This window comes from Pristis pectinata, chromosome 4 (genome assembly GCF_009764475.1).
Source record: "Pristis pectinata isolate sPriPec2 chromosome 4, sPriPec2.1.pri, whole genome shotgun sequence".
Lineage (NCBI taxonomy): Eukaryota > Metazoa > Chordata > Chondrichthyes > Rhinopristiformes > Pristidae > Pristis > Pristis pectinata.
In genome coordinates, this window is record NC_067408.1 from 22,966,804 (window position 1) to 22,990,218 (window position 23,415).

General features: G+C 39.9%; 1 protein-coding gene across 5 annotated transcripts in view; it reads left to right on the top strand.

The window, feature by feature from the left end:
• The first annotated feature begins 429 nt into the window (after nt 1-429).
• Nucleotides 430-23,415, top strand: part of LOC127569225 (long-chain-fatty-acid--CoA ligase 6-like) — an 83,663-nt gene continuing 60,677 nt past the window's right edge. Inside the window, exons 1-2 of one of the 5 annotated variants that reach the window (XM_052013644.1) lie at nt 20,086-20,202; nt 22,112-22,233. Coding sequence is in view for 1 of the 5 variants with exons in the window: in XM_052013642.1 (XP_051869602.1) it covers nt 480-525 (46 nt within the window). In the remaining 4 variants the exon portion in view is untranslated. Of the gene's footprint in view, nt 526-20,073; nt 20,231-22,111; nt 22,234-23,415 lie in introns of those variants that run through there. The other 4 variants (XM_052013645.1, XM_052013642.1, XM_052013646.1 and 1 more) reach the window with 4 other exon arrangements.

Consider the following 23,415-nt stretch of genomic DNA (forward strand, 5'->3'; position numbering starts at 1 on the left):
AGAATGGACCCAGAGAGTGTCATAAGGACATGGCATTCATACATAAAAAGGACCTCCATAGTTGCTGAAGGTGTCCTTGCTACCCACAATGTAAAATTAGTGTCAACCAGACCAGTTTAGGAAAGAATGATTTATGTCCACATTCCACTTTAATTACGCCTTGTATGTGTAGTTTCTGCTAGGGTGGTGGGCTTAATGTGGAGGCTTCAGTGTCAGCTTTACTGAAGTTGTTTATTTTATTCAATAGGTGTGTATTTCAGTCAAGGCTAAATTGTAAATTGAGTTTGATAAGGGTAAATGCTATTCCTGTATTGTTGAACATGAATCTGAAAATGAGACATGCTTGCTTTAACAATGGGGAGTTCATTAACTCAATAGGATGATGACGATGGTTCATTCCCATAAATCCACCAGCATGCTGCAGTGTGTGCTGCAGTACTGTGCATTAGCCTACATGCAGCAGGCAACTCTCTGAAAAAATGGATACTGTTCTCGTTGTCTGTGGTTGTATTTGGCTTCTGCTCAGTGAGTATACATCTTTCATTTTATGTTCTTGTTAATTTATGTATTAGGCTGTCTGTTTATTTTGGTAAACTGAAGATTATAGACTGGAAACTCCCAGATCATTGCTCATTTTTGGCAAGTAAAATGCACATTTTGGTGTAAGTACATTATTTTGTTTCTTTAATTGAACATTTGAGTAATTGAATTCTGATACATTACAAACACCAAATCAAGATGTTTAAAGTTAAACAATAGATTAAACTCTAATTCTAACCCTGTTTAAAGCAGAACAATCATTTTCCCTGAGAGTAATGACTTTGCTGGCTTGAGCCTAAAATTTGTGATATTATTAAAAAATCTTCTGTTTTTCTGTAATTTTTAAAAGGGAAGTGATTAGTGATAATTCATTTAGTTTGCTTTTGCCTTAATTAATGAAAAATATTTTGATACATCATTAAAAATACTGTGAGACACAATTATTCAGTTTTTAATTTTGTACTAGCTTTCAGCAGGCTAATGTATAAGAATGCTTAGTCTGAAACTAACTGTACTATTCTATGAGGGTGTTAATTAATGATTTTTTCAGTGTTGCACAAATCAGATTCTTATTTCAATGGTGATATTGTCAATTATCAGATTTCGGATGTGAGATGCATTGTAACCTTTTTGACTTTAAAACTTAGTCATCTTCACAAAAATCTGCTGCCTGGAGTTCTTGTCTTGCCAGCTCTGTGTTCGTGCTACAGTGACACATCTATTTTTTTTAATAATGAGCTTAAAAGCTTAAAGATAAACTGAGTAAAATCCCTAAATAATTTATTGTTAAGAAACTATTGATCGAGATATATCAATATAGACGTTCAGATTTTATCCTTGGTTTGTGCTGAATTTGTTGCTCTTGATTAGAGAGGTTTTGGTTCTTTAAATTGACCTCTGAGCTTTATGACAGTGACTCCTACTGGAAGCTAGTGTCGATACTCAGTTGCGCTACACATTGGACATGTAGTATTGCTGATGACCACATAACACACTGTCCATCACAATTTTGCACTACAATGAGGAAAAAAGTTGAAAATGCCACCTAACAGCTGATAAGGCCCTGGTGTGATCCCAGCTAGAATATAGTCTCCCAAACTAAGGAGGGTTATTCTTGCAATAGGGTACAATGAAGGTTCACCAGATTGATTCCTGGGATGGGAGGATTGTCCTATCAGAAGAGATTCAGTAGGCTAGGCTTAAACTCTTGAGTTTAGTATAATGAGAGGTGATCTCAATGAAGTGTACAAACAATATTACAGCACGTGATCGGGTCGATACAGGGATAATATTTTCCCTGGCTGAGGTGTCTTGAACTAAGATTCACAATCTCATCATGTGGAGGTGGGGGGGCCATTCAGGACTGAGATGAGAAGAAATTTCTTCACCAAGAACGTGGTGAATCTTTGGAATTCTCTATCTAACAGGTCTGTGGAGGCTCTGCCACAGAATGTATCTAAGAATGAGGGCGATAGATTTTTAATAAGGGAAACTAAGGGAATTAAGAACCTTTGGTTTAGTATGGGGAAAGTGACACTGAGATAAAAGATTAACCCTGATCCCATTGAATGTCAGAGGCCAAATGGCCTACTTTTTCCTGTATTTGTATTGGGATGAAAGTACTTAAATTTCTTATGGGTGTGATCATGTAGATTTCCTATCAGAATGGTTTATTGTAAACATAGCTCTGACCACTTCTTTCATCAGTGCACTATACCAGCTCATCCTGCCTTACTTTCAGCCCTTATAAACAAAATATCTGTTGAATGGACTAAGTCACTCCTGAAGTACAAAAACATAGTAGTGAAATACTTGTGGGTGCAAATTTCTGTCCTAATCTGGAAAAAGACTATGCTATAAAAATGACGGATCCAGTTGCTGTAATTACAGAGCGTTCTCCTTACCATTAGCTTCGTGGAAAGTTATCGCAAGGATTTTAGTCAACTGCCTCTTTCCAGAGGCTAATAGATAATCCCTGAGTCACAATGCAGATGTCCATCAAGTGATATAATGGACATGATCTACACAACATACAAATCTATGGAAAATATAGAGAGCAGCATCAATGCTCTACATGACCTTTCTCAATCTTGCAAAAGACTTTGAATCCCTCTTAAATTTAGCTGTCCTCAGAAATACATTACCATTCTACATCTGTTACACTGCAAGCCATGATCTGAACCAACAGACCCAATCCAGTGTAAACTGATGTCAACAAGACTATTATTGCAACAACCTTCTTTTCAATATTCTTCACTGCACGACTGTTCCTTGCAACCAATAAGCTTCCCACTGAGTGGAGTTAACCTATAGCTGAATAGGAAACTGCACACTAATTTTTGACTCCACTCCAGAACCAAGATCACCCCAATCACAGTCCTTTATCTGCAATGAGCAAATGGTAGATGGATTTGTGCACATTTGGAGACTGAGTGCAAGTCATGGTTGGCTCTTTTACTTAAGTGGACAAGAGGTTGGGACATGTGGTAAACATCTGGAATACCCTATGTCCTCCACCAATATTCCCCTGCTACACCTTGCCTCTCTAACCCCAACATTCCACCATCCTCCTGATAGCCAAGATTCATGATGAAATCTAGGAAAACGTCGACCACTTTTCATACTTCGGGAGCCATATCTCAGTGAAGACGGACATCACTTTCGCCTTAGTGTGTCAGTGCAGCCTTGTGCCAGCCAAGATTCAAACCTGGCACTGTCTATTGCATACTGAGCATCAGTGAATCCCTTCCTGTATACTTCAGAAACATGGGGCAACCTACAATGAACACATCAAAATACTGGTGAGTTACCATCAACACTGACTCCACAAAGAATTCATTGGCAGGGTATGTACATAAAATGTGGTACCCTCTCCCAAGCCCTCATCACCACTATTGTGGCTCTGATCAAACTGAGCTAACTCCAGTGTAAGGGCCACATAATCCACTTACCTGATACCTTGCTTACAAACCACACATTTGACGACGTAACAAATGTTTTCCAGAAGGACAGAGAACATGCTTTAAGTCATTGTTGAATTCTCCTCGGAAAATCATTCTCACTAGCTAATGGGAATCCTTGGTCTACAGCCAATCAAAGTGATGAAGGAGTTTCTAGCACTTCGAATCTCTGTTACAGAAGCACATAGTGACCATGTGCAAAAATCAGAAGGAGCGCACGGCATTCTAAACAACCTGCCTCGCCAGTGGCAGAGTAGGTGGATCCTGCCCAAGACTCTTCAGCCACCTCAGAACTTGAAGCTGGCAAGGAAACAAATCATCCCCAATCACAAGGGGCTGGCAATGAAGAAGAAGTAATATTGAAGATAATGGTGCCAAGGTCAATTAATGTAGAGCATGTATTCATGGAAGAAATAAAATATTTTCAAAGAGAAGGGATATAATAGAAAAATGTCTTTATATTAAATGACAAAACAATGCACAGGTGAGCATTTAAACTTTTTATAATTTAATGACATAAATATTCTTGGGAACTTTTGCATCTAGTTGACCTAAGAACCTTTTGGCCACAACTTTGGATAGATGGAGTTCAGACACAAAATTGGCTCTTTTTTCACTTTTATTAGTTTTTAAGTTGCTCGAGGCCTTGTTGCTGGATTCTGGGAAGCTTCTGGTCAGCAGTATTGCACCTCCACATTTAGAACATGTGAATTTGGGTGTGTGGTGAGCACAGGCCCATCCCAGAAGAATATGGGGCCATTATTGTGCAAACTATTCCTGAAACACCTCTAGTCTCTGTCCTTGAGAGACAGAAAGCTTAGGACTAACATACGAAAGATTGTATTTGCAGATGATTGTGCTATCCACCATGCCCACAAGCAAGGGGCATTAGGGAGATGGTGGCCACAGTTCTTCTCAAAGTTGTCTCACCACCCAACCAGTTATCATGATAAACCAAAGATTTCATGCCCGTGTTTCAATAGTCATGTATATCTGCACTGCAAGAGCTGAGCCTGTCATTCTGCTTTACAAAATGGCCAGGATGCAAATGCATGAGTCCATCTCTATTGAATATCTCCATGTATTCCACATTTTTCCTTCACATCCAATGCAAAGGTGAAATCAAAATGCTTAGAAATACCTCCACTATAAAAGATTTTCTCATTTAGGATATATAGTAGCATTTATGAATTAAATGTGATACCATCTTGTGTTTCTTTATGAATCATTATGTAGATTTGTTGCTTCTACTGCTATATCATGGTGTTCCTTTCTATGGAGGGTGAGGTATGCATCTGTCCTTGATACTCACAGCTCTTGGCATGGAAGGATAAGCTTCTGACTGTTCATGGCATCAGAAGAAGCTGCAGTTTGGGAAAGCGGAGTCTGGGGCACAGGTGTGTGCATTGACTGAGAGCCTGTGGTGGGAGAAGACCACTAGTGTTCTGAGACAGGACAGGACTTTCAATGCCACTTGAGGAAAAAGCAGGCAATGGTATGCAGATCTGTAGTGACCTAAAATGTACTACTGTCGCCAGAATCTCCAGACCCCTGCAACTCAACCAACATCTCCTGTCTCTCTGCTCTCTGGTAGCTGCAGTGTGGCCTGGTGAGTCATCTCTGTATTTACAGAACAACAGTCTGCTCCATTAACAAGGTTGGTAGGTCTAACATGAATCTCCACATTGGTTTGAATGGAACTCCCAAATGCCTTCACAGAAACACAAAAATGAGCTTATGTTGTCCCTGAACTCTGTATATCTGGAACTTGTGGCCTAAAGGTTCTTGGGTCCCTCTGTTGTGTGCTTCTATTGTCCTATTGCCTCAGCCACTATCGACATAACACTTCCAGCATTGAAGTGATGCTCCCCTGAATGTGCACAGACTCTGGTGATATGGACTCCTCTGTGCTCCTAGCCAAGTCATGGATTCAGTCTGACAGACCAGAGAATGTGCCAAACATTTCACTATATGTCGATTAGCCTTCTCCCGATGGGGGCATTCTGTATAAGAAAAGTCATAAAATTCTTAAGCCTCCATAACTTTTTAATCAAAGTTGGGAGTAATCTGAATGAATTTACATTATTACTGATCCACCACTTATTACTGTTACCCCCACACAATAAACCATTTAATCATTTTACTTCAGTGGAATAAATATAGTGATAATAAGATGATTTGATTTACTCTGTGCACTCAGTTCAGTTACATAAATTTCTCTTGACACATTTGTTATCTGTTTGTTTTAAAGGAGGAATTTTTTTTACATACAAAGGGCTAATGGATCTGGAGAGGATAAAATGACCAAAGTTGAATATTTACTTCTGCACTTGTATGTTAGTGTCTAATTCCAAAATTTTGTTTACTGTGATCTCCATTTGCAAAAAATCAAGACACTGTGAGAGCATATTTTCTTGGTGTTCGCACGCTGTGCAAATGAAAGAATTTCACCATAAAGAATATGTAAGTTAAGTTACCATGAACATGTTTTGTCTGGGTCTTATTGATCCTGTATGCTTAAAATCAAAACTCCAGGAAAGTAAACTTGGACTTTACTAATGCAGCTGCATACTGGGTCATATTCTTGATGTCACCATGAAGGAGTTTACATGGGTATCCCACATTAACCCTTTCATTCCTTGGAACTTGCATGGATAGAATCAACTAACAGTGGTGTTAAACTTCTGTTTCAACACTCTCCTGTATTGACTTAAGTTTCTAATTTCATAATGCTAATCCAATAGCGAAATACTTTGGCTGAACCACCCACTGGTTGGTCATCCAGTGTTGGATATAAGCCTGGACTGACTGAAACAGCAGGAGTTACACCATTTGTTATCACGTCTCAGCTAATTACCAACACTGGTGTAGCTGCCCATCTCCTCCTGAGGAAAAGGATACTGCAGCCCCAAACATAAGTATCTCTACTCCCATGTCTGGTTGCTGTTTGTTATAACCTTTATGCATCATGTCCTTCCTTGAATTTGCAAATTATGGAAGGACTGAAGAGATCCATTTATTCAACCCCGATGCCATCAAGCCTCAACATGCAACATTCTAGCATGCATTTTTGCCATTTTGCCCTTGCCATATGAAAGAAAAAATAAATGGAAGTAGGTGAGAACATTGTGGATATGCTGCCTGTATTTTGTTTTTCAGACCTCACTAGTTGAGAACCATTCCTTTTAAATTGAATTAAGATTAGTGCATGGTGTTAGTGAGAGCACATGGGCCAATGTTAGCACTATTCAATTTATCAAGCACCACAAGTCAATCTTTTTGTTTAAAAAATATTGTTCCGTTGTGACACACAGTTGGTAGTAGATGCCAATCAGTACTTTCAGTGTTTTGAAATAGTGCCACGCAGCCCAGTTTCACAACCCCACTGTTTCCTAATAATGCACTGTTAATGAAGATAAGAAAAATTTTGCTTATGTAATGTCGTGCATCAACTTGAGTAAAATCACACAAAATCTGTATATTATTATCACAGGGCTAAAAGTAACCTCGTGTAAACCAATTCCAGGAATAGTGCTGACACATTAGGAGTTTTCTGGGCAGAACATCTTCCTGAAATGGCTGACATCAGCTTATTCTGAGACCTCCAAAGCTTACCAACTTAATGCCCTTGGCACATTCATCCTGCAGAAGTGACTATGTTCTCCTCCAGTGCAAAAAATTGCAACATGTTTTATTAGCTTTTATTAGATGAAAGATATTTTCCCCTTGTATTTAAAAAAAATGCATTGTTTGTACAGCATGTGGCGCCAAAGGCACAGAAAATATGGCTTCAATGACAATTAATCCTCTGCTTGTGGAGTTCCAGACAAATCAGTGCTTTTCTCACCAAAGTACAAATGCTAATGTTGTATATGCTGCTTTAGTCTTGCTTTTTCACTACTCCCCTGATATACTAATTAATCAATTCTAACTTTTAAAGTAATAAGTTTACCTTTTTAGAATAGTTAGTTTTAAATTTGATAGAAATATAAAGAGTTTATAATGTAAGATTTTGAAAGTCCATTTTCTAATTTGAGCAAAAGCTTCACTGGAATAGAACAGTTGCTTGTTTTGGCCAAATCTGGTAGTTTTTCCCCAGATTACATATTTTTCTAATAATTATTTGTTTATTCAGATAATGTTGGCCCCATTAATAACTCACTAGAGGGACATTTTGGAGTGGGTATTGGTCAGAAATGGGGATGGTTCTGAAATTGCATTGAAAATCCAGAAATAATAACAGGCATTAAAAGGCATTTGGACGGGAAAGCAGTTGAGGAATGCCAGCCTAACACAGGCAAATAGGATTAGCTCCAGGATGGGCATGAATGAGGTGGGCCAGACGAGCCCATTGGTGCTGTATGATTCTGATTCTATAATGCCTGTCCATGGTACTTGTGTATGTGTTGTCATCCCTGGTATTTTGTTTAAGCCAGTTTTGCAAAGTTATTGCCAAATATAATGTTCCCCTGCATGATGTGAGTTTAATTCCAGTAATTAAAGGGCCATCCAAAAATGGAATTGGAAACAAGAAGATGAGGCTGTTCAGAGGCTTTGTCCCACTTCAGTGACAACCCTCTGATGTAATTCCTGGCTTGTGAGAAACTGGATAGAGATGCTCCACCCCAACACAGGGATTTGACAAATGTGGCTGGAGCTGTCCCAGGAGATTAACTTCACTTCAGTGCAGGAAGAACTATAATGGATCAAGCAAATCAGGAAAAATAATTAGAGTAGAATATCCCCTCTCCATTTCACACTTGTGTGTCAAGTCCCCATCTCTGCATCACTTTCTCAGAGCCACTTTCTGGCATGGCTAACACTCACTTTATATGCAACTTACATCCTTTATCAACAGGTATCACAAGGCTTGCTCTCATCTTTCTGCAATTTCATGCCTTTCTGTGATGATCAATCACATTCACCAAAACCAGTTATTGGGCAAACACACACAATTTAAGTCACATTGGCTGAGGGTGGGTTTGAAGAAGTGCCTTTTGAAAGCTTTTCTGACATTAATCCACTGGGGACATTAAAGTGAAGATTGTGTTAATAAGGGCATCCTAAACATTTGCTGTATGCATCACCCTCATCATCCTTTTCCCACTTGGAGATGGCCTATAAGATATATCTTTATTAGTCATATGTACATCGAAACACACAGTGAAATGCATCTTTTGCGTAGAGTGTTCTGGGGCAGCCTGCAAGTGTCGCCACGCTTCCGGCACCAACATAGCATGCCAGCAACTTCCTAACCCGTATGTCTTTGGAATGTGGGAGGAAACCAGAGCACCCGGAGACACAGGGAAAACATACAAACTCCTTATAGACAGTGGCCGGAATTGAACCTGGGTCACTGGTGCTGTAATAGTGTTACACTAACTGCTACACTAGCGTGACCTTCATATTGTTCCTCTTCTAGCCCAAACCAGTAGGGTTTTTAGTTATTCACGCAACGTGCCAATGATACTGGCAGATTTATCACTTAGTGCCCATTCCTAAGTGTTTGGGGAAAATGAAAGTCCTGAATTAGCTGGCCATAATTTTCTGACTATATTTCGAACATTGGACTCAATATTGGCTGAGTTCAAGTTTGTGCACTAAGGAATTTTTCAGTTGAATATGTGCCAAGATTGACCTACCACAAGGTTAAATGACTTTTAGTTAATGGTGGCAATTTAAGTATCAGATAGCATGGACATTCGGGGGTCAAGGGATATAGGGACAGTGCTGGAAAATTGTACTGAGGTTCAAGATCGGTCTTGATCATGATGAATGATAGAGCAAGCTTGAAAGGCTGAATTGCCTACTCCTGCTCTTATTTCCCATGTTATTATTTTAAAGGAATTGAATTCAGTTAACTGCAAGTTTAATTGTCTTTGAAATTTAGAAAGCTTCTGAATGGCAGAGACATTCAGAAATATGCAATAATTTTGGTTTTATCTGTCAAGGTTTCCAGCTGTTTTGTGCAGGTTCTGATTCTCATTCCTCACATTAAAGCATTTGCACAAGCAAAACCCTATCGCCGTGCAGGGTTTGTCACTGAGAACTAGGCCAACAATTGAGAGAGTTAATATCATTTTCAAAAGTAAGGATTGCAGTCAGCTCACCACTGACAGGAAATTCACAGAGTCTGGTAGAAAGCACCTTGCATGCACTCACACACTATGTAAGTTAATGCATGTGTATATTTACTTTTTGTCTTATCATTTTACCAGCAAACACGAAGGCTTAAGTACACAAGCATAAATTGCAGGTGTCTATTATGTTTTGTATATTATTGATCCAATTAGCCCAACCTGCATTCACAGTTAGCAAATAATAAAAAAAAAGGAAAAGATAAAGTATGAGTGTATACCAGCAAATAGTATAAAAACAGAGTAAGAGTCTCCACAGGACAAAAACGGTTAGTCCCTTTGATAATAAGACTGGGGAGATAATAACAGACACAGAAATGGCAGAGACTCTAAATAATTATTCTGGTTCAAAATTTGTGGTAGAAGTCACAAAAACATCCCAAATAACATTAAGTAATCAAGGGACTATGGAGAAGGAAGAACCTAAAACAATCTCTGTCACTATAGGAAAAAATGCTCGGCAAACCAATGGGTCAAAAGGTTGATGAATCTTACTGACCTGATGGCCTGTGTTAAATGATTTGAGATAGTGGATGCATTGGCTGTAATTTACTAAAATTCCCTGGTTTTAGTAGATTACAGCCAATGCATCTACCATCTCTACAGCCATCTCCCTGAAAGGTCCCAGAGGACTGAAAAACTGCTAATATATTTCACTATTCAAGAAAAGAGAAAAACAAAGAGCAGGAAACACTAGGCCATTTATCCTAATATGTCTTTGGGAAATGCTGCACCCCACAATTAAAAGGGTAATTGCAGGATATTTAGAAAATCATGATACAGTCAAGTAGAGTCAAAATCCTCTTGTAGAGGGGAAATTGTGTTGACAAATTTACTGGAGTTCTTTGAGGATGTAACAAACATGGTGAATAAAGGGGAACCAATAGATGTAGTGAACTTGGACTTCTAGAGGCTTTTAGTAAGGTGTCACTTTAAAAAGTAACTGTACAAGATAAGATCAGAGGTAACATATATTGTTAGAGATTGCAGAGTATTTAACTACAGAAGACTCGGTGTCCAGAGAAATGGCCCATTTTTGGATTGATTATCAATGATTAATGGGGTGCAGCAAGGATAAATACTGGAGCTCTGGAGCTGATGATATAAAGTTAAGTGGGTTAGCAAGTTCTGAGGATAACTCAACGAGCCTGCAAATGGATAGAGATAGGTTAAATGAATAGGCAAGAAGTTGGCAGGTGAGAAAATATGAGGTTATCTGCTATAGAAGGAAGAATGGAAAATGAAACTATTGTTTAAATGGAGTGAGGCTACAAAAGATATTGCAGTGAAGGGATCTGGGGTTCCTAATACATGAAACAGCAAGTAATTATGAAAGCTCATGGAATGTTGGCCTTTATTGCAAGGGGCATAGAGTGTAAAAGTAACAATTTTGTTTTGCAACAGTGAGACCACATCTAGAGTACAGTGTACAGTTTTGATCTCCATATTTATGTAAAGATATGCATGCATTGGAGGCAGTGCAGAGAAGGTTGATTCCTTGGGTGAAAGGGTTGACATATGAAAGTGATTGAGCTGGTGGGGTCTGTACTCATTTGAATAAAAAAGAATGAGAGGTGATTCTATTGAAGCATATAGGATGGATGCTGTGAGGATATTTCCTGCAGTTAGTGTATCTAGAACTAGGGCCATGTTTCAGAATAAGGACATTAGGACAGAAATGAGAAGGATTTTTCTTCTCGGAGAATTGTAACTAGGAGTGAATGCCACCAATAGCCTGTCCTGGTCCAACCACGTAGATGCCATGGCCAGGAAAGCTCACCAGCGCCTCTACTTCCTCAGGGGGCTAAAGAAATTTTGCATGTCCCCTTTGACACTCATCAACTTTTATCAATGCACCACAGAAAGCATCCTATTTGGATGCATCACAGCTTGGTCTGGCAACTGCCCTGCCCGTGACCAAGAAACTGCAGAGAGTTGTGGACACAGCTCAGCACATCACGGAAATCAGCCTCCCCTCAATGGACTCTGTCTATACTTCTTGCTGCCTTGGTAAAGCAGCCAGCATAATCAAAGACCCTATCCACCCTGGATATTCTCCCCTCTCCCTTCAGGCAGAAGATACAAATGCCTGAAAGCACAAACCACCAGGCTCAAGGACAGCTTCTATCCCCCTGTTATATGTCTATTGAACAATTCCCTAGTATGATAAAGTGGACTCTTGACCTCACAATCTACCTCGTTATGACCTGCCGCCTTATTGTCTATCTGCACTGCACTTTCTCTGTAGCTGTGATACTTTTACTCTGCATTCTATATTGTTTACTTTGTACTACCTCAATGCACTGTGTAATGAATTGATCTGTATGAACAGTATGCAAGACAAGTTGTTCACTGTACCTCAGTACAAGTGACAATAATAAACAAATTCCAATAATTCTTTGGAATCCTCTGCACCAGGGAGCTGTTGAAGCAGATTCATTGAATATGTGCATGGTGGGGATTGCCAAACATTTGAACAAGGGAGTCCAGTGGTATGGAGAGAGACCAAGAAAGTAGTGTTGAGGCCAAGCAATGATCTTACTGAATGACAGATCGCTCAATTGGCCTACTCCTATTCCTGTTTCCTATGTTCCTACATAAGATTTATGTTTTTGGATGTGCTGTCCTTGAGATTAACTTTGGCACTACCTCCTACCATGTATGCCAAGCTGTTACTCTAGATGACCACTGTAACTTTTATGTCAAGTTTCCATTGATCAAGTTATCCAAATTCAATGTAATATCTTCACAAGCATCCTGTTCATTGAAATAATGAATTGGTATTTTCTATGATTTACAGCAGAGACTGATTTATTCTCACCGAGTATTTGATTAGTTCACTTTCAAATAAAATTTAAAACCACCCATATGAAAAACATACAGGTCCAGTTCAAATCAAAATGTATCCTCTTGTACAATTAACTTAAGACAGTGAGCTGTGACTCCCATAAAAGTGAAGTACCCCAGCTATTGTCAAAAACAATTTTGCATAGCTGTCAACACCTAGTAGGGCTGCTGCAACTTCAGGGTGAAGAAGCTTGTGTAATATACACATGACTACCAAAAACCATTTCTACAAAAAATGGTGTGTGAACAATGGCAGAGGTGGAGTATAAGACTAATGGAATAAGCTCCTAGATTCACAATAGAAACCTTCTAAAGGAAGAAATCCAGTATGAGAAACAGGTCCATTGCTCAGAGGGCAGGGGGCTACCTAGAGCCACCACCAGACATATCTGGTAGGGGATAGTGATAAAACTCATCTCTGGGAGAGCAAGTCCATAAATATGGAGCAGTGTAGGATTTTAATGAGTTTTCCTTGTTGTGAGCTGCCTTCAGCTACAACACTGCATTCATTCTGGCAAGATGTCTAGGAGCATGGAGGAATCCATCTCGAGTACGATTGCATGGAAGCATAGCTCCTCTGCAATGGATGCAGACAGCTGTACCAGCTACTGTCTCTGCTTCAGCACCACGGCGATGTCTGTGCGGACACAGGTCAAGCCCATGGAGCTCTGCCCGTTGTGTGGCAGCAGCAGCAGATCTCTGACATGAGCACATTGCTGCTCTCCAGAAACAGAGTGGTTCCTCACTGTAACAATCAGGGACCAGATGTTTGTTATCCCACAGGTGCCTGGAGCACAGGAGAATAAGGGGAGATCTTATAGAGGTATACAAAATTGAGGGGTATAGATAGGGTGAATGCATGCAGGCTTTTTCCCCTAAGGTTGGGTGAGACTAGAACTAGAGGACATGGGTTTAGGGTGAAAGATGAAATATTTGAGTGGAACCTGAGGAGGATCTACATCACTCAGAGGGTGGTGTGAGTGTGGAACGAGCTGCCAGCAGAAGTGATAGGTGTGGGTTCAATTGTAGCATTTAAGAGAAGTTTGGATAGGAACATGGATGGGAGGGATTTGGAAGGATATGGTCCGGGTGCAAGTAGATGGGACTAGGCAGAAGATCAGGTTGGCATGGACTAGCTGGGCCCAAGGCCCTGTTTCTGTGCTGTAGTACTCTGATTCTAAGTGCTCATTGGTAGAAGTATAGATGCTATTGTCACGGTAGTGTTATCAGTAGAGCAGAACACTAATCTGTCTACTCTGAATATTCTGGTGATGCTACAGAGTTTTTAAAGCACCACCCTCCTGCAGGATGTCACCTTTTCTCCTCCCAGCACTGCCTATCAGAGACAATACTTTGCTTTGTGCCCCACATCCAACGTTCCCATTCTGTAGTTACTGCAAGTGGAGCACAGCAGTACGAAGCTGCCCCTTCTAGACCAAGGGGTCAAATAATGCAGACATCTGCTTCCCCAAGCTTTGAGTGGACAGTTTCCAGCAGTCAGGCGGTAGCCACTAGGGCACACCACGATGTGGTGGTAGAACCACTGAGCCAACCTGGAATGCCAGCAAAATGAGAAATCATTAAGGTTCATGAAATTATCAATGAAACATCCTGCACAATTTATAAAGGTCTTTTCTATTAATGATATGTTAAATTATAATGAACTTTTCTGGTAATGTGCTAAGTTAAAGGCCTTTATACTCAGGAATAATAAATTTGCAGATATCCTGTTGAGTAAGCACTTTTATTTAAGTTTCACATTAAATCTGAAGGGGAGAAACTTTGCAGAAAATGAGTGGCAATGATTAAAAAGCACCAAATTAAAACCTAGTACAGGGTCACACCCATCCCAACAGCCTCCAGTGCACCTAAACCCATAGTCACCATTGTGGACACAAGATCAGTCTTCCATAGAGTGAACTCGCAGAAAGCATCTGGCCCAGATGGTATCCCTGGCCATATCCTTGGATCCTGTGTAGATCGGCTGGCGGGGGAATTTGCAAATATATTTAACCTCTCCCTGCTCCAGTCTGAGGTTCCCACCTGCTTTAAGAAGACCACTATCATCCTGGTACCTAAGGAAAAACAAGGTAACGTGCCTTAATGACTACCGACCGGTGGCTCTGACATCCACCATCGTGAATTGCTCAAGAGACTAGTCATGGCACGCATTAACTCCAGCTTCCCAAACAACCTGGACCCACTGCAATTCACCTACCACTGGAACAGGTCTATGGTAGATGCCCTTTCCCTAGTCTTACACTCGTCTCTGGAGCATCTGGACAGTAAAGACTCCTATGTTAGACTATTGTTTATTGACTACAGCCCCCTTCAATACTATAATTCCAAGCAAACTCATCACCAAACTCTGAGACCTGGGAATCAACACCTCCCTCTGCAACTGGATCCTTGATTTCCTGAGCAACGGACCACAATCAGTAAGGACAGACAACAACACCTCTGCCATGATTATTCTCAACACTGGTGCTCCACAAGGCTGCGTCCTCGGCCCCCTACTCTGTTCCCTATATACTCATGACTGTGTGGCCAGATTCTGCAGTAACTTCACCTACAAGTTTGCAGATGATACCACAGTATTGGTATTGGTTTATTATTGTCACTTGTACCGCGGTAGAGTGAAAAACTTGTCTTGCATACCGATCGTACAGGTCAATTCATTACACAGTGCAGCTACATTGAGTTAGTACAGAGTGCATTGATATAGTACAGGTAAAAACAATAACAGTACAGAAGAGAGAATGTCCTGGGTGGGTGGGGTCTTTGATTAAGCTGGCTACTTCACCAAGACAACAAGAGGTAAGGACAGAGTCCAAGGAGGGGAGGCTGGTGTCCGTGATGCACTGGGCTGTGTCCACAACTCTCTACAGTTTCTTGCAGTCCTGGGCAGAACAGTTGCCGTACCAAGCCGTGGTACATCCAGATAGGATGCTTTCTATGGTGCATCGGTAAAAGTTGGTGAGAGTCAAAGGGGACAAACCAAATTTCTTTAGCCTCCTGAGGAAGTAGAGGCACTGGTGAGCTTTCTTGGCCGTGGCATCTATGTGATTTGACCAGGACAGGCTGTTGGTGATGTTCACTCCCAGGAACTTGAAGCTCTCAAACCTCTCGACTTTGGCACCATTGATGTAGACAGGTGCATGTATAACGTCCCCTTTCCTGAAGTCAATGACCAGCTCTTTTGTTTTGTTGACCGTATCTCAAATAACAATGAGTCAGAGTACAGGAATGAGAGAGAGAGCTTAGTAACATGTTGTCATGACAACAACCTCTCCCTCAATGTCAGCAAAACAAGAGCTGATCATTGATTTCAGGAAGGGGTGTGGTTCACATGGTCCTGTCTACATCAACGGTTCTGAGGTCGAGGGTTGAGAGCTTCAAGTTCCTAGGAATGAACATCACCAATAGCCTGTCCCGGTCCTGCCATGTTGATGCTATGGCCAAGAAAGCTCACCAGCACCTCTACTTCCTCAGGAGGCTAAAGAAATTTGGCGTGTCCCCGTCAACCCTTACCAATTTTTATTGATGCACCATAGAAAGCATCCTGCCTGGATGCATCACAGCTTGGTATGGCAACTACTCTGCCCGTGACCGCAAGAAACTGCAGAGGGTTGTGGGCACAGCTCAGCATATCACAGAAACCAGCCTCCCCTCCATGGACTTTGTCTATACTTCTCACTGCCACGGTAAAGCAGCCAGCATTATCAAAGACCCTACCCACGCCAGACATTCTCTCTTCTCCTTTCTCCTATCAGGCAGAAGATATAAAAGCCTGAAAGCATGTATCACCAGGCTCAAGGACAGCTTCTATCTTGCTGTTATAAGACTATTGAATGGTTCCCTAGTACAATAAGATCAGCAATCTACCTCATTATGACCTTGCACCTTATTGTCTACCTGCACTGCTCTTCCTCTGTAGCTGTTACACTTCATTCTGCATTCTGTTATTGTTTTACCTTGTACTATCTCAATCACTGTGTAATGAATTGATCTCTATGAACAGTATGCAAGACAAGCTTTTCACTGTACCTTGGTACATGTGACAATAATAAACTAATTCCAGCCTGAAACTTTGGCCATCCCTCTGCCTTCACAGGTGCTGCTTGACCCACCGAGTTCTTCCAGTTGTTTACTTTTTGCTCCAGATTCTTGGATCCACAGACAGTTGTATCTCCACCTAACTAAAACCTCGCAACATGAAGAGAAATGTCAAATCACTGAAATGTAGGTGCTTAGTTCTTTGTTTTCATTATATTAAAAGGGAAGGTGGTGACTCAAAGTTCAGGTAGTACAGTGGCTGCAGTCTGCAGAACCCATTGATAGTGGGAGGAAGGTGACAAAAGGAAAGCTGAACATCAGGTTGACTGAGATAGAAGGAAGGGAGGAAGATAGAGGACAGGAACAGTTGTGTCGTGTTCACTGTAATGATTACTTTAAGAATATGGCCACAAAGATGGAGAAGGCCTAAGATCATGAGGGAACTAACAGCTCAGGTGAGAATGTTAAAATGGTGAGAATTTTAAAACTGTTGTAATGGCAGGTACAACTACAATCTTTAAAAGACATTTGGACAGGTACATGGGTTGAAAAGACCTGGAGGGATATGGACCAAATACAGGCAAATGGGACTAATTCAGATAGACATCTTGGTCGGCATCGATGAGTTGGGTCAAAAGGCCTGTTTCCATGCTCTATGACTCTGACTCCTCAATTTACCTTGTACCTTATTGCATTAAGGATCTGTTTACTTTCTAAAATGATTTGTTTAATATCATTGATTGCAGAGCTGGACAATTCTAATACATTTCAAAACCTCTCCCTTGACAAGCTTTCCTGACAGTGGCCCAAGGCAGAGGCCTGCCAAGAGCAAATCAGCCTAACACTTTTTAAGGAGTCCTTGCAAGTTCTGAATGCTGCTTTGCATAACGCAATAAGTTGATAACACCTGTAGTTCTGAAAAACAAGTGTTCTTCAGCTGCTGACACTGAAAGGATAATTATTTGTAACCATGTAGCCAACTCATTTTATACATTGTGATTTGTTTCAAGTTATTCAACGAAAAATGCAATTGGAAAGTACTGAAATCATTCTTTGATCAGACTCAGACTGGATGTACGAAATGTCAAGTGTTTATGAATGTGTTTTATGAGGGGCAAATAAATCCAGAACATTGAATTCCATTTGGATAATAATGGCATATTTGAGTTGAGGTGTAGTAATACCCAGAACATCTGTACAATGAGACATGTATAAAAATAATGTTTAAAATCTGAAATAAAATCAGAAACAAACAAACTGCTGGAGGAATTCAGTGGGTTGAGCAGCATTTTTGGGAGGAAAGGAATTGTTGCTGTTTCAGGTTGAAACCCTCCATCAGGGCTCCAAACAATCTGCCAGAGGAACTCAGCAGGTCAGGCAGCACCTGTGTAGATAAAGTTAACATTTCAGATTGATGACTTTTCACCAGAACTAGAAGAAATTTAGAGATCTAAGAGCTTGTAAGCAAATAAAATGCTATAGAGGTGAGCAGTGGGAGTCATGAGGTAGATGATCCAAAAGGAAATACTGTGCCAGAATGGAAATCGGGAATGATTAAACATAAAAGCAGGATGGGTGCTGGAATGTGAAGAAATACATGATGGTTAACTGTAAATGGGAGTGCAATTACTGGCACTTATTCCTCTCAAATTGTTGCACAGATTAAAATCTGTAATTTTATAACTCTGCTGAATCCAAAGGTCAATCTGTCAACACAGCAAATCCATAACTCAAAGAATATCCTCAATATTATCTATTAAATCTTTGTTAACATTGTCCCTCTTAATGCAAGCCCCCTTCTTGAGATATCACCATCTTCACAATCCTTGGCTCCATCACATGACCTTTTCTCAGTCTCATTAGCATACATCTGCATGTCCTGAATATGCATTTCTTTTCTCCAGTATTAGTAAAATTCACATTTTGTAAGGCACTCTCTCGTCGTGGTAAAATGGCTTTGAAAATAATTTCTGCCAGAATTGCCTCCCAATTACTGCAATTGTATTTTTAGCATGGCATTTGTCAAAATGTAAGTGTGCACAGCTTTGCTAAATATTTTTTGTTGAAGACTACTTCATTTTGAAAGTGAACCAGAAGCTGCTTTGCACATTTTACTGAATTTGTTCACTTTGCTATATGACTTTATCTGGTTTGAGAGTGCAAGATTGAATGCAGAGAGGTCAACTAATGTTCAACGTTGCAGAGCTTCCTATTTTCAGCATGGTAACTGCCCTTGTAACCCTGTTGCATTGATAAAGGATAGCTACCTTTAACTGTAGCCACAGTATCACATAAAATTATTCCAGTGAGGAAATTAGATTCTGCCTATAAGGTGGAAGATTTTTTTTAAAGAAAGGCTTTGAATTTACTTGGTGCCTTTAACAATGTCATAGCAATTTTTCCAACATGCATCCTTGTGCTTTATTGTCAAGTTTTATAGCTACATTTCAACAGTGACTACTATTCCAAAACTAATGGTTAAATTATTTTTCAATACTAAAAATATAAAGGCAAAGACCTATGGGTTAGGAAGTTGTGGGCATGCTTTGTTGACGCCGGAAGCGTGGTGACACTTGTGGCCTGCCCCCAGAACACTCTACGTAAAAGATGCATTTCACTCTGTGTTTCGATGTACATGTGACTAATAAAGATATCTTATCAATAAACAATGGATATTGGGAATCTGAAATAAAAAACAGATTATGTTCAGCAAGTTTGACAGCTTCCATGGAGAGAAAAGCTGAATTAACATTAAGGGTCAATGACTTGCTCAGAATTTGCCAGTTCTGATTAGAAACGGGAAAGGCTGGTTATCTAAAAATTACCTAGATTGTCTCAGGATGAGCTTAAACATATTGGCATGTCGTTGCTGAAATCCAGCAAACAGAAACTAAGTGGCAATTATGGTTTGTGCAAGTAGTAATTGCACAAATGTTTGATTTTCTGCAGAAATGTATTAACTTGAAATACATTTAAATATGCAGAAGAATTCTACTTTAGAAAATATGAGAAATGTCAGATAGATGCAACATTTCTAAGCTTCAGAGATGCAAGGTACTTTTCCTTCGTAGGAGGTAGTCTTAAGTATAAAGGTTCTAAGCCCACTTTTCATGAGAGCAGTAATATCATTCACTTGTCACTCCTTCAATACTGCAATGTAATGTCAGCCTGAATTTTCTTATTCAAGTCTCTGGGGGGGGGGGATTGAATGTACAAGCTTCTCCTTCAGAGACAAGAAAGCAATCAACCAAATTATGAGAGATTGTTTGCTTACTATCATTACTTGAACTAATGGCTTCAAGAATTTAATCAAATAATCATCCTGTTCCTTGTGTTTCTTTAGTGACACAAGCATCTGAGAGACTTCCTCATTGTCTTAATTGGAAATGAAACTGGGGCAAAAGTTTAGTTGTGGTGTGAGGAAGTCTGTACTGAAAGCATCTGCAAATTGTAACGCAAAGCATCTCGGATGAAGAGGAAGTCAGAAAGGGGAAGAACTAGATGTAAGAAAAGCATTACTGTCAGATGCCCCAGTTTTATTGGAAGCTGCAGCTTCTGTTCTGCCCCTCCCATGAACTGCTGCATTATCTGATCTGTGAAGTAAAGGCTGTGTGTTTTAGTCCTTCAAAGGTTTATATACCTCCTTTTTCTGCAAGAAAGAGGTACATCTGTCAGTGAGTTTTCTGATATGTGAGTGAAGTCTCTGTCTGTCTGTCTCAGGTGTGGTTGATTTTCATTCAGGATATTGGTGTCACTCACAGAGTCAATATTTACTGTCATGCCTGCTGCTTATTTGGTTATGTCTATTACTGGTTTAAAGATTGTAATCAGCGAGGTTCTTTGGGCAAGGTGAATAATATGAAATGAAGTCTCCTGTACTATTGAACAATGAAGCATAGTGGGGAAGGATAAGATAATAAATCTTTATTAGTCACGTGTACACTGAAACGCACAGTGAAATGCATCTTTTGCGCAGTGTTCTGGGGGCAGCCCGCAAGTGTCTCTACACTTCCCACACCAACATAGCATGCCTATGACTTCCTAACCTTTACGTCTCTGGAATGTGGGAGGAAACCAGAGCACCCAGAGGAAACCCACGCAGACACAAGGAGAAAGTACAAACTCCTTACAGACAGTGGCTGGAATTGAACCTGGGTCGCTGGCTCTGTAATAGCATTACAATAATTGCTACACTACCATGGAGAATGCAGTGTCACAATCAGTGAAGCTGTGAATAGTGCAAGTGTGATGAGAAAGATTTAAACAATGCTCTTACCTTGAGAATTATCATCAAATCTGCTGCTTGACCTGCTGAGTACCTCCAGCACTTTTTGTTTATTGCATCAAATCACTAAACTGCTTCCAGCAGTAAATTCGTGACTGTGGGACAATTAAATTTATAATTCACCTCAGTCCTAATCTCTCCTAATACCTCTGTGTTGGTCATCTGGATATCTTCCTGCCCTCTAATGAACAGAAGATGTCCCTCCTTCCCTTCATGCACTGCACGCTACATCCAGTCCTCCAACATACCAGCAGAATGCTCTAGTTCTCTCCTACTTTCAGCCTCACTTCTGCAGTGATTGACAGCATTCCTATTCTCATACCTCTCCTTGCAAGCTGCCTTTCAATTACATTGTAACCTCTGGAAATCCAGTTCTTTTATTCATGAATGCAGCCAATAGACCAATGTCATGTGCAACAATCATTCCAATTAACAGGCAGCACACATTTTACATCCCGTCTGCAACATCTTTTAAATGATATAGGTGCTTCATGCAATCAATTTCTCAGCATCTTTTCATGAGCCTGTGAGTCCAGTACGTGTCCTTGCAGTGACTATTGGACCAAATAGATTTTGAAAGCTTGATGACTGTGCCATTATAAACCTAATTATATTTGATTACTTCTCCAAGTTGTTTACATCATTTTAAAACCTATATAGCACAAACATAATACACATTAGGAACACTTATTAATTTCAGTTTTGACAAAGGACCTTTTCAAAGAATGTTAACTAGTTGATCACCTTTATAGTGATGGATGGCCTTGTGTCTCTAGCAACTTACTTTCATTTTACTTGATGGCTCATTACTTAACAGATTTGCCATGTCAGAGCTACAGATCAGATCTCACAACTCCAAGAAGCAGAGTACTTCCAAAGAAAAATCTATCTGCTATAAAAGAAAGGCACCATAAGTGAATCTGTTCCTATCACAGATTTGTTTCACTGTGGTCTCTAAGCTAACAACAAAGATTTATTTTTCCCATACCAACATTAAGATTCCTCATTAGCTTTTAATACTATAAACCAAAATGAAAATGTACTGAGCTTTTTTGAGACCACACCGAAAGAGGAAGGCAGGGCCAACATGGTCAGCTGCTGCACACAGCAGCTGCTGCCAGTCATCTGTAGAGTTTACTGTCGGGCATAAATCTGGCCATCTCCAAGTGGGCGGCTCTGCTGCCTTGCTACTGGATGAAGTCAGTAGTGTGAGGCAGTGGATTGTATTCTTGCCTTTTACAAAGCACAAATTTTGGCATCAAGCCACCACTTTTTTTTTGAAGCAGCATCCAGATGATTCAAGTGTTGTTTCTTCCTTGAGTATAAAGGGATTTCTTATCCACAATGGCTCATTTTAAATGGAATGTGATCTCAGCCGTTGGTCCACTAAGGATGCTGCTTATTTAAGGTAAGATCTTAACCTCAACAATTTAGTATCTGGATCAACGACATTGTGTAAATCTTTTCTCCTTGTCAGTTTTGTTTTAATTTCTTAATAGCCAGATTCTTTTAATATATGTTTTATTTTAAGATTGTAGTTATGTAATCTGCAAAACATTCAATACTCTAAATTTGCTGTAGAATAGATGCAGGAAACTGATCTGTATTTGTTAAATTTGACCCTTCCACAATGATGGGGAAAAAAGGGAATTGATCTTATTCTGTATAAAAACTCTCTTTTTTGAGTCTTTTCCTCTTAGTCATTCTCTGGTCCCTATGCGTTATGATGTACTTCAGGCTGAGGGAAGAGATGACAGCCTGTTTTCAGGTCCTTGCCAGCATTGTTGTCAAACTGATGATGGTGTTCAAGAGCAGCCTGTGGTGGCTGTCCTTCAGATTTTCTCTTCCTCTATGAGAAAATACCCAACTTTTGGCATTAACTGCCTCCTAAATAGTACTGGATGCAACAAGGATGTGGAAGGAATTATGGATTAAGCCTTGTTCTATCATCCAGTGGCAGAGTAAATTGAGTCTTGAGCAGGTTGTAACATTACATCATTCACTTGTAAGATTGCTTTCTTGTTTATTATTAACCTTCAAGAAATATCTTAGCAACCTAAGTTTATGAGGGCATTCTCATTAGATTTTAAAAATAGTAAGGCACCATTAACATGTAGAATACTGAATAAAGATGATGGGTATTGTCACATTGCTCTTAAAAATATTTTGGTGTTGAAGAGGCTTAATCGTATTGTTGCTGACATAATGAAACAAGTTTGGTTTTTAGTTCTTGATGCATTGTGCAATATATTTGGTGTATGTACCACATGTATGAAATGCAAAAATATACATTGAAGGGTAGGAAAAGCTTAGTTTCCTTTATAATATTTTACATAGTCCAAATTAATTCCCTCCAGTAATTAGACTGGTTGTTTTATTTTACTACAAGTGAATTCTAATTAGATTTCTGATTTCTTTCTCCCAGGGGGATTTATTGGATGATGGCAATGGATGTTGTTGTGGGGAATAACAGCTTTCTTTTTTTTCTAAAACTAGTCAAAAGTGAATAGATGTGACTTTTCTATTCTCCATTCTGAGGACCCAGCTTTTGGAACTCTTTGTGTTCAGTTGAATGTGAACACTGACTTGC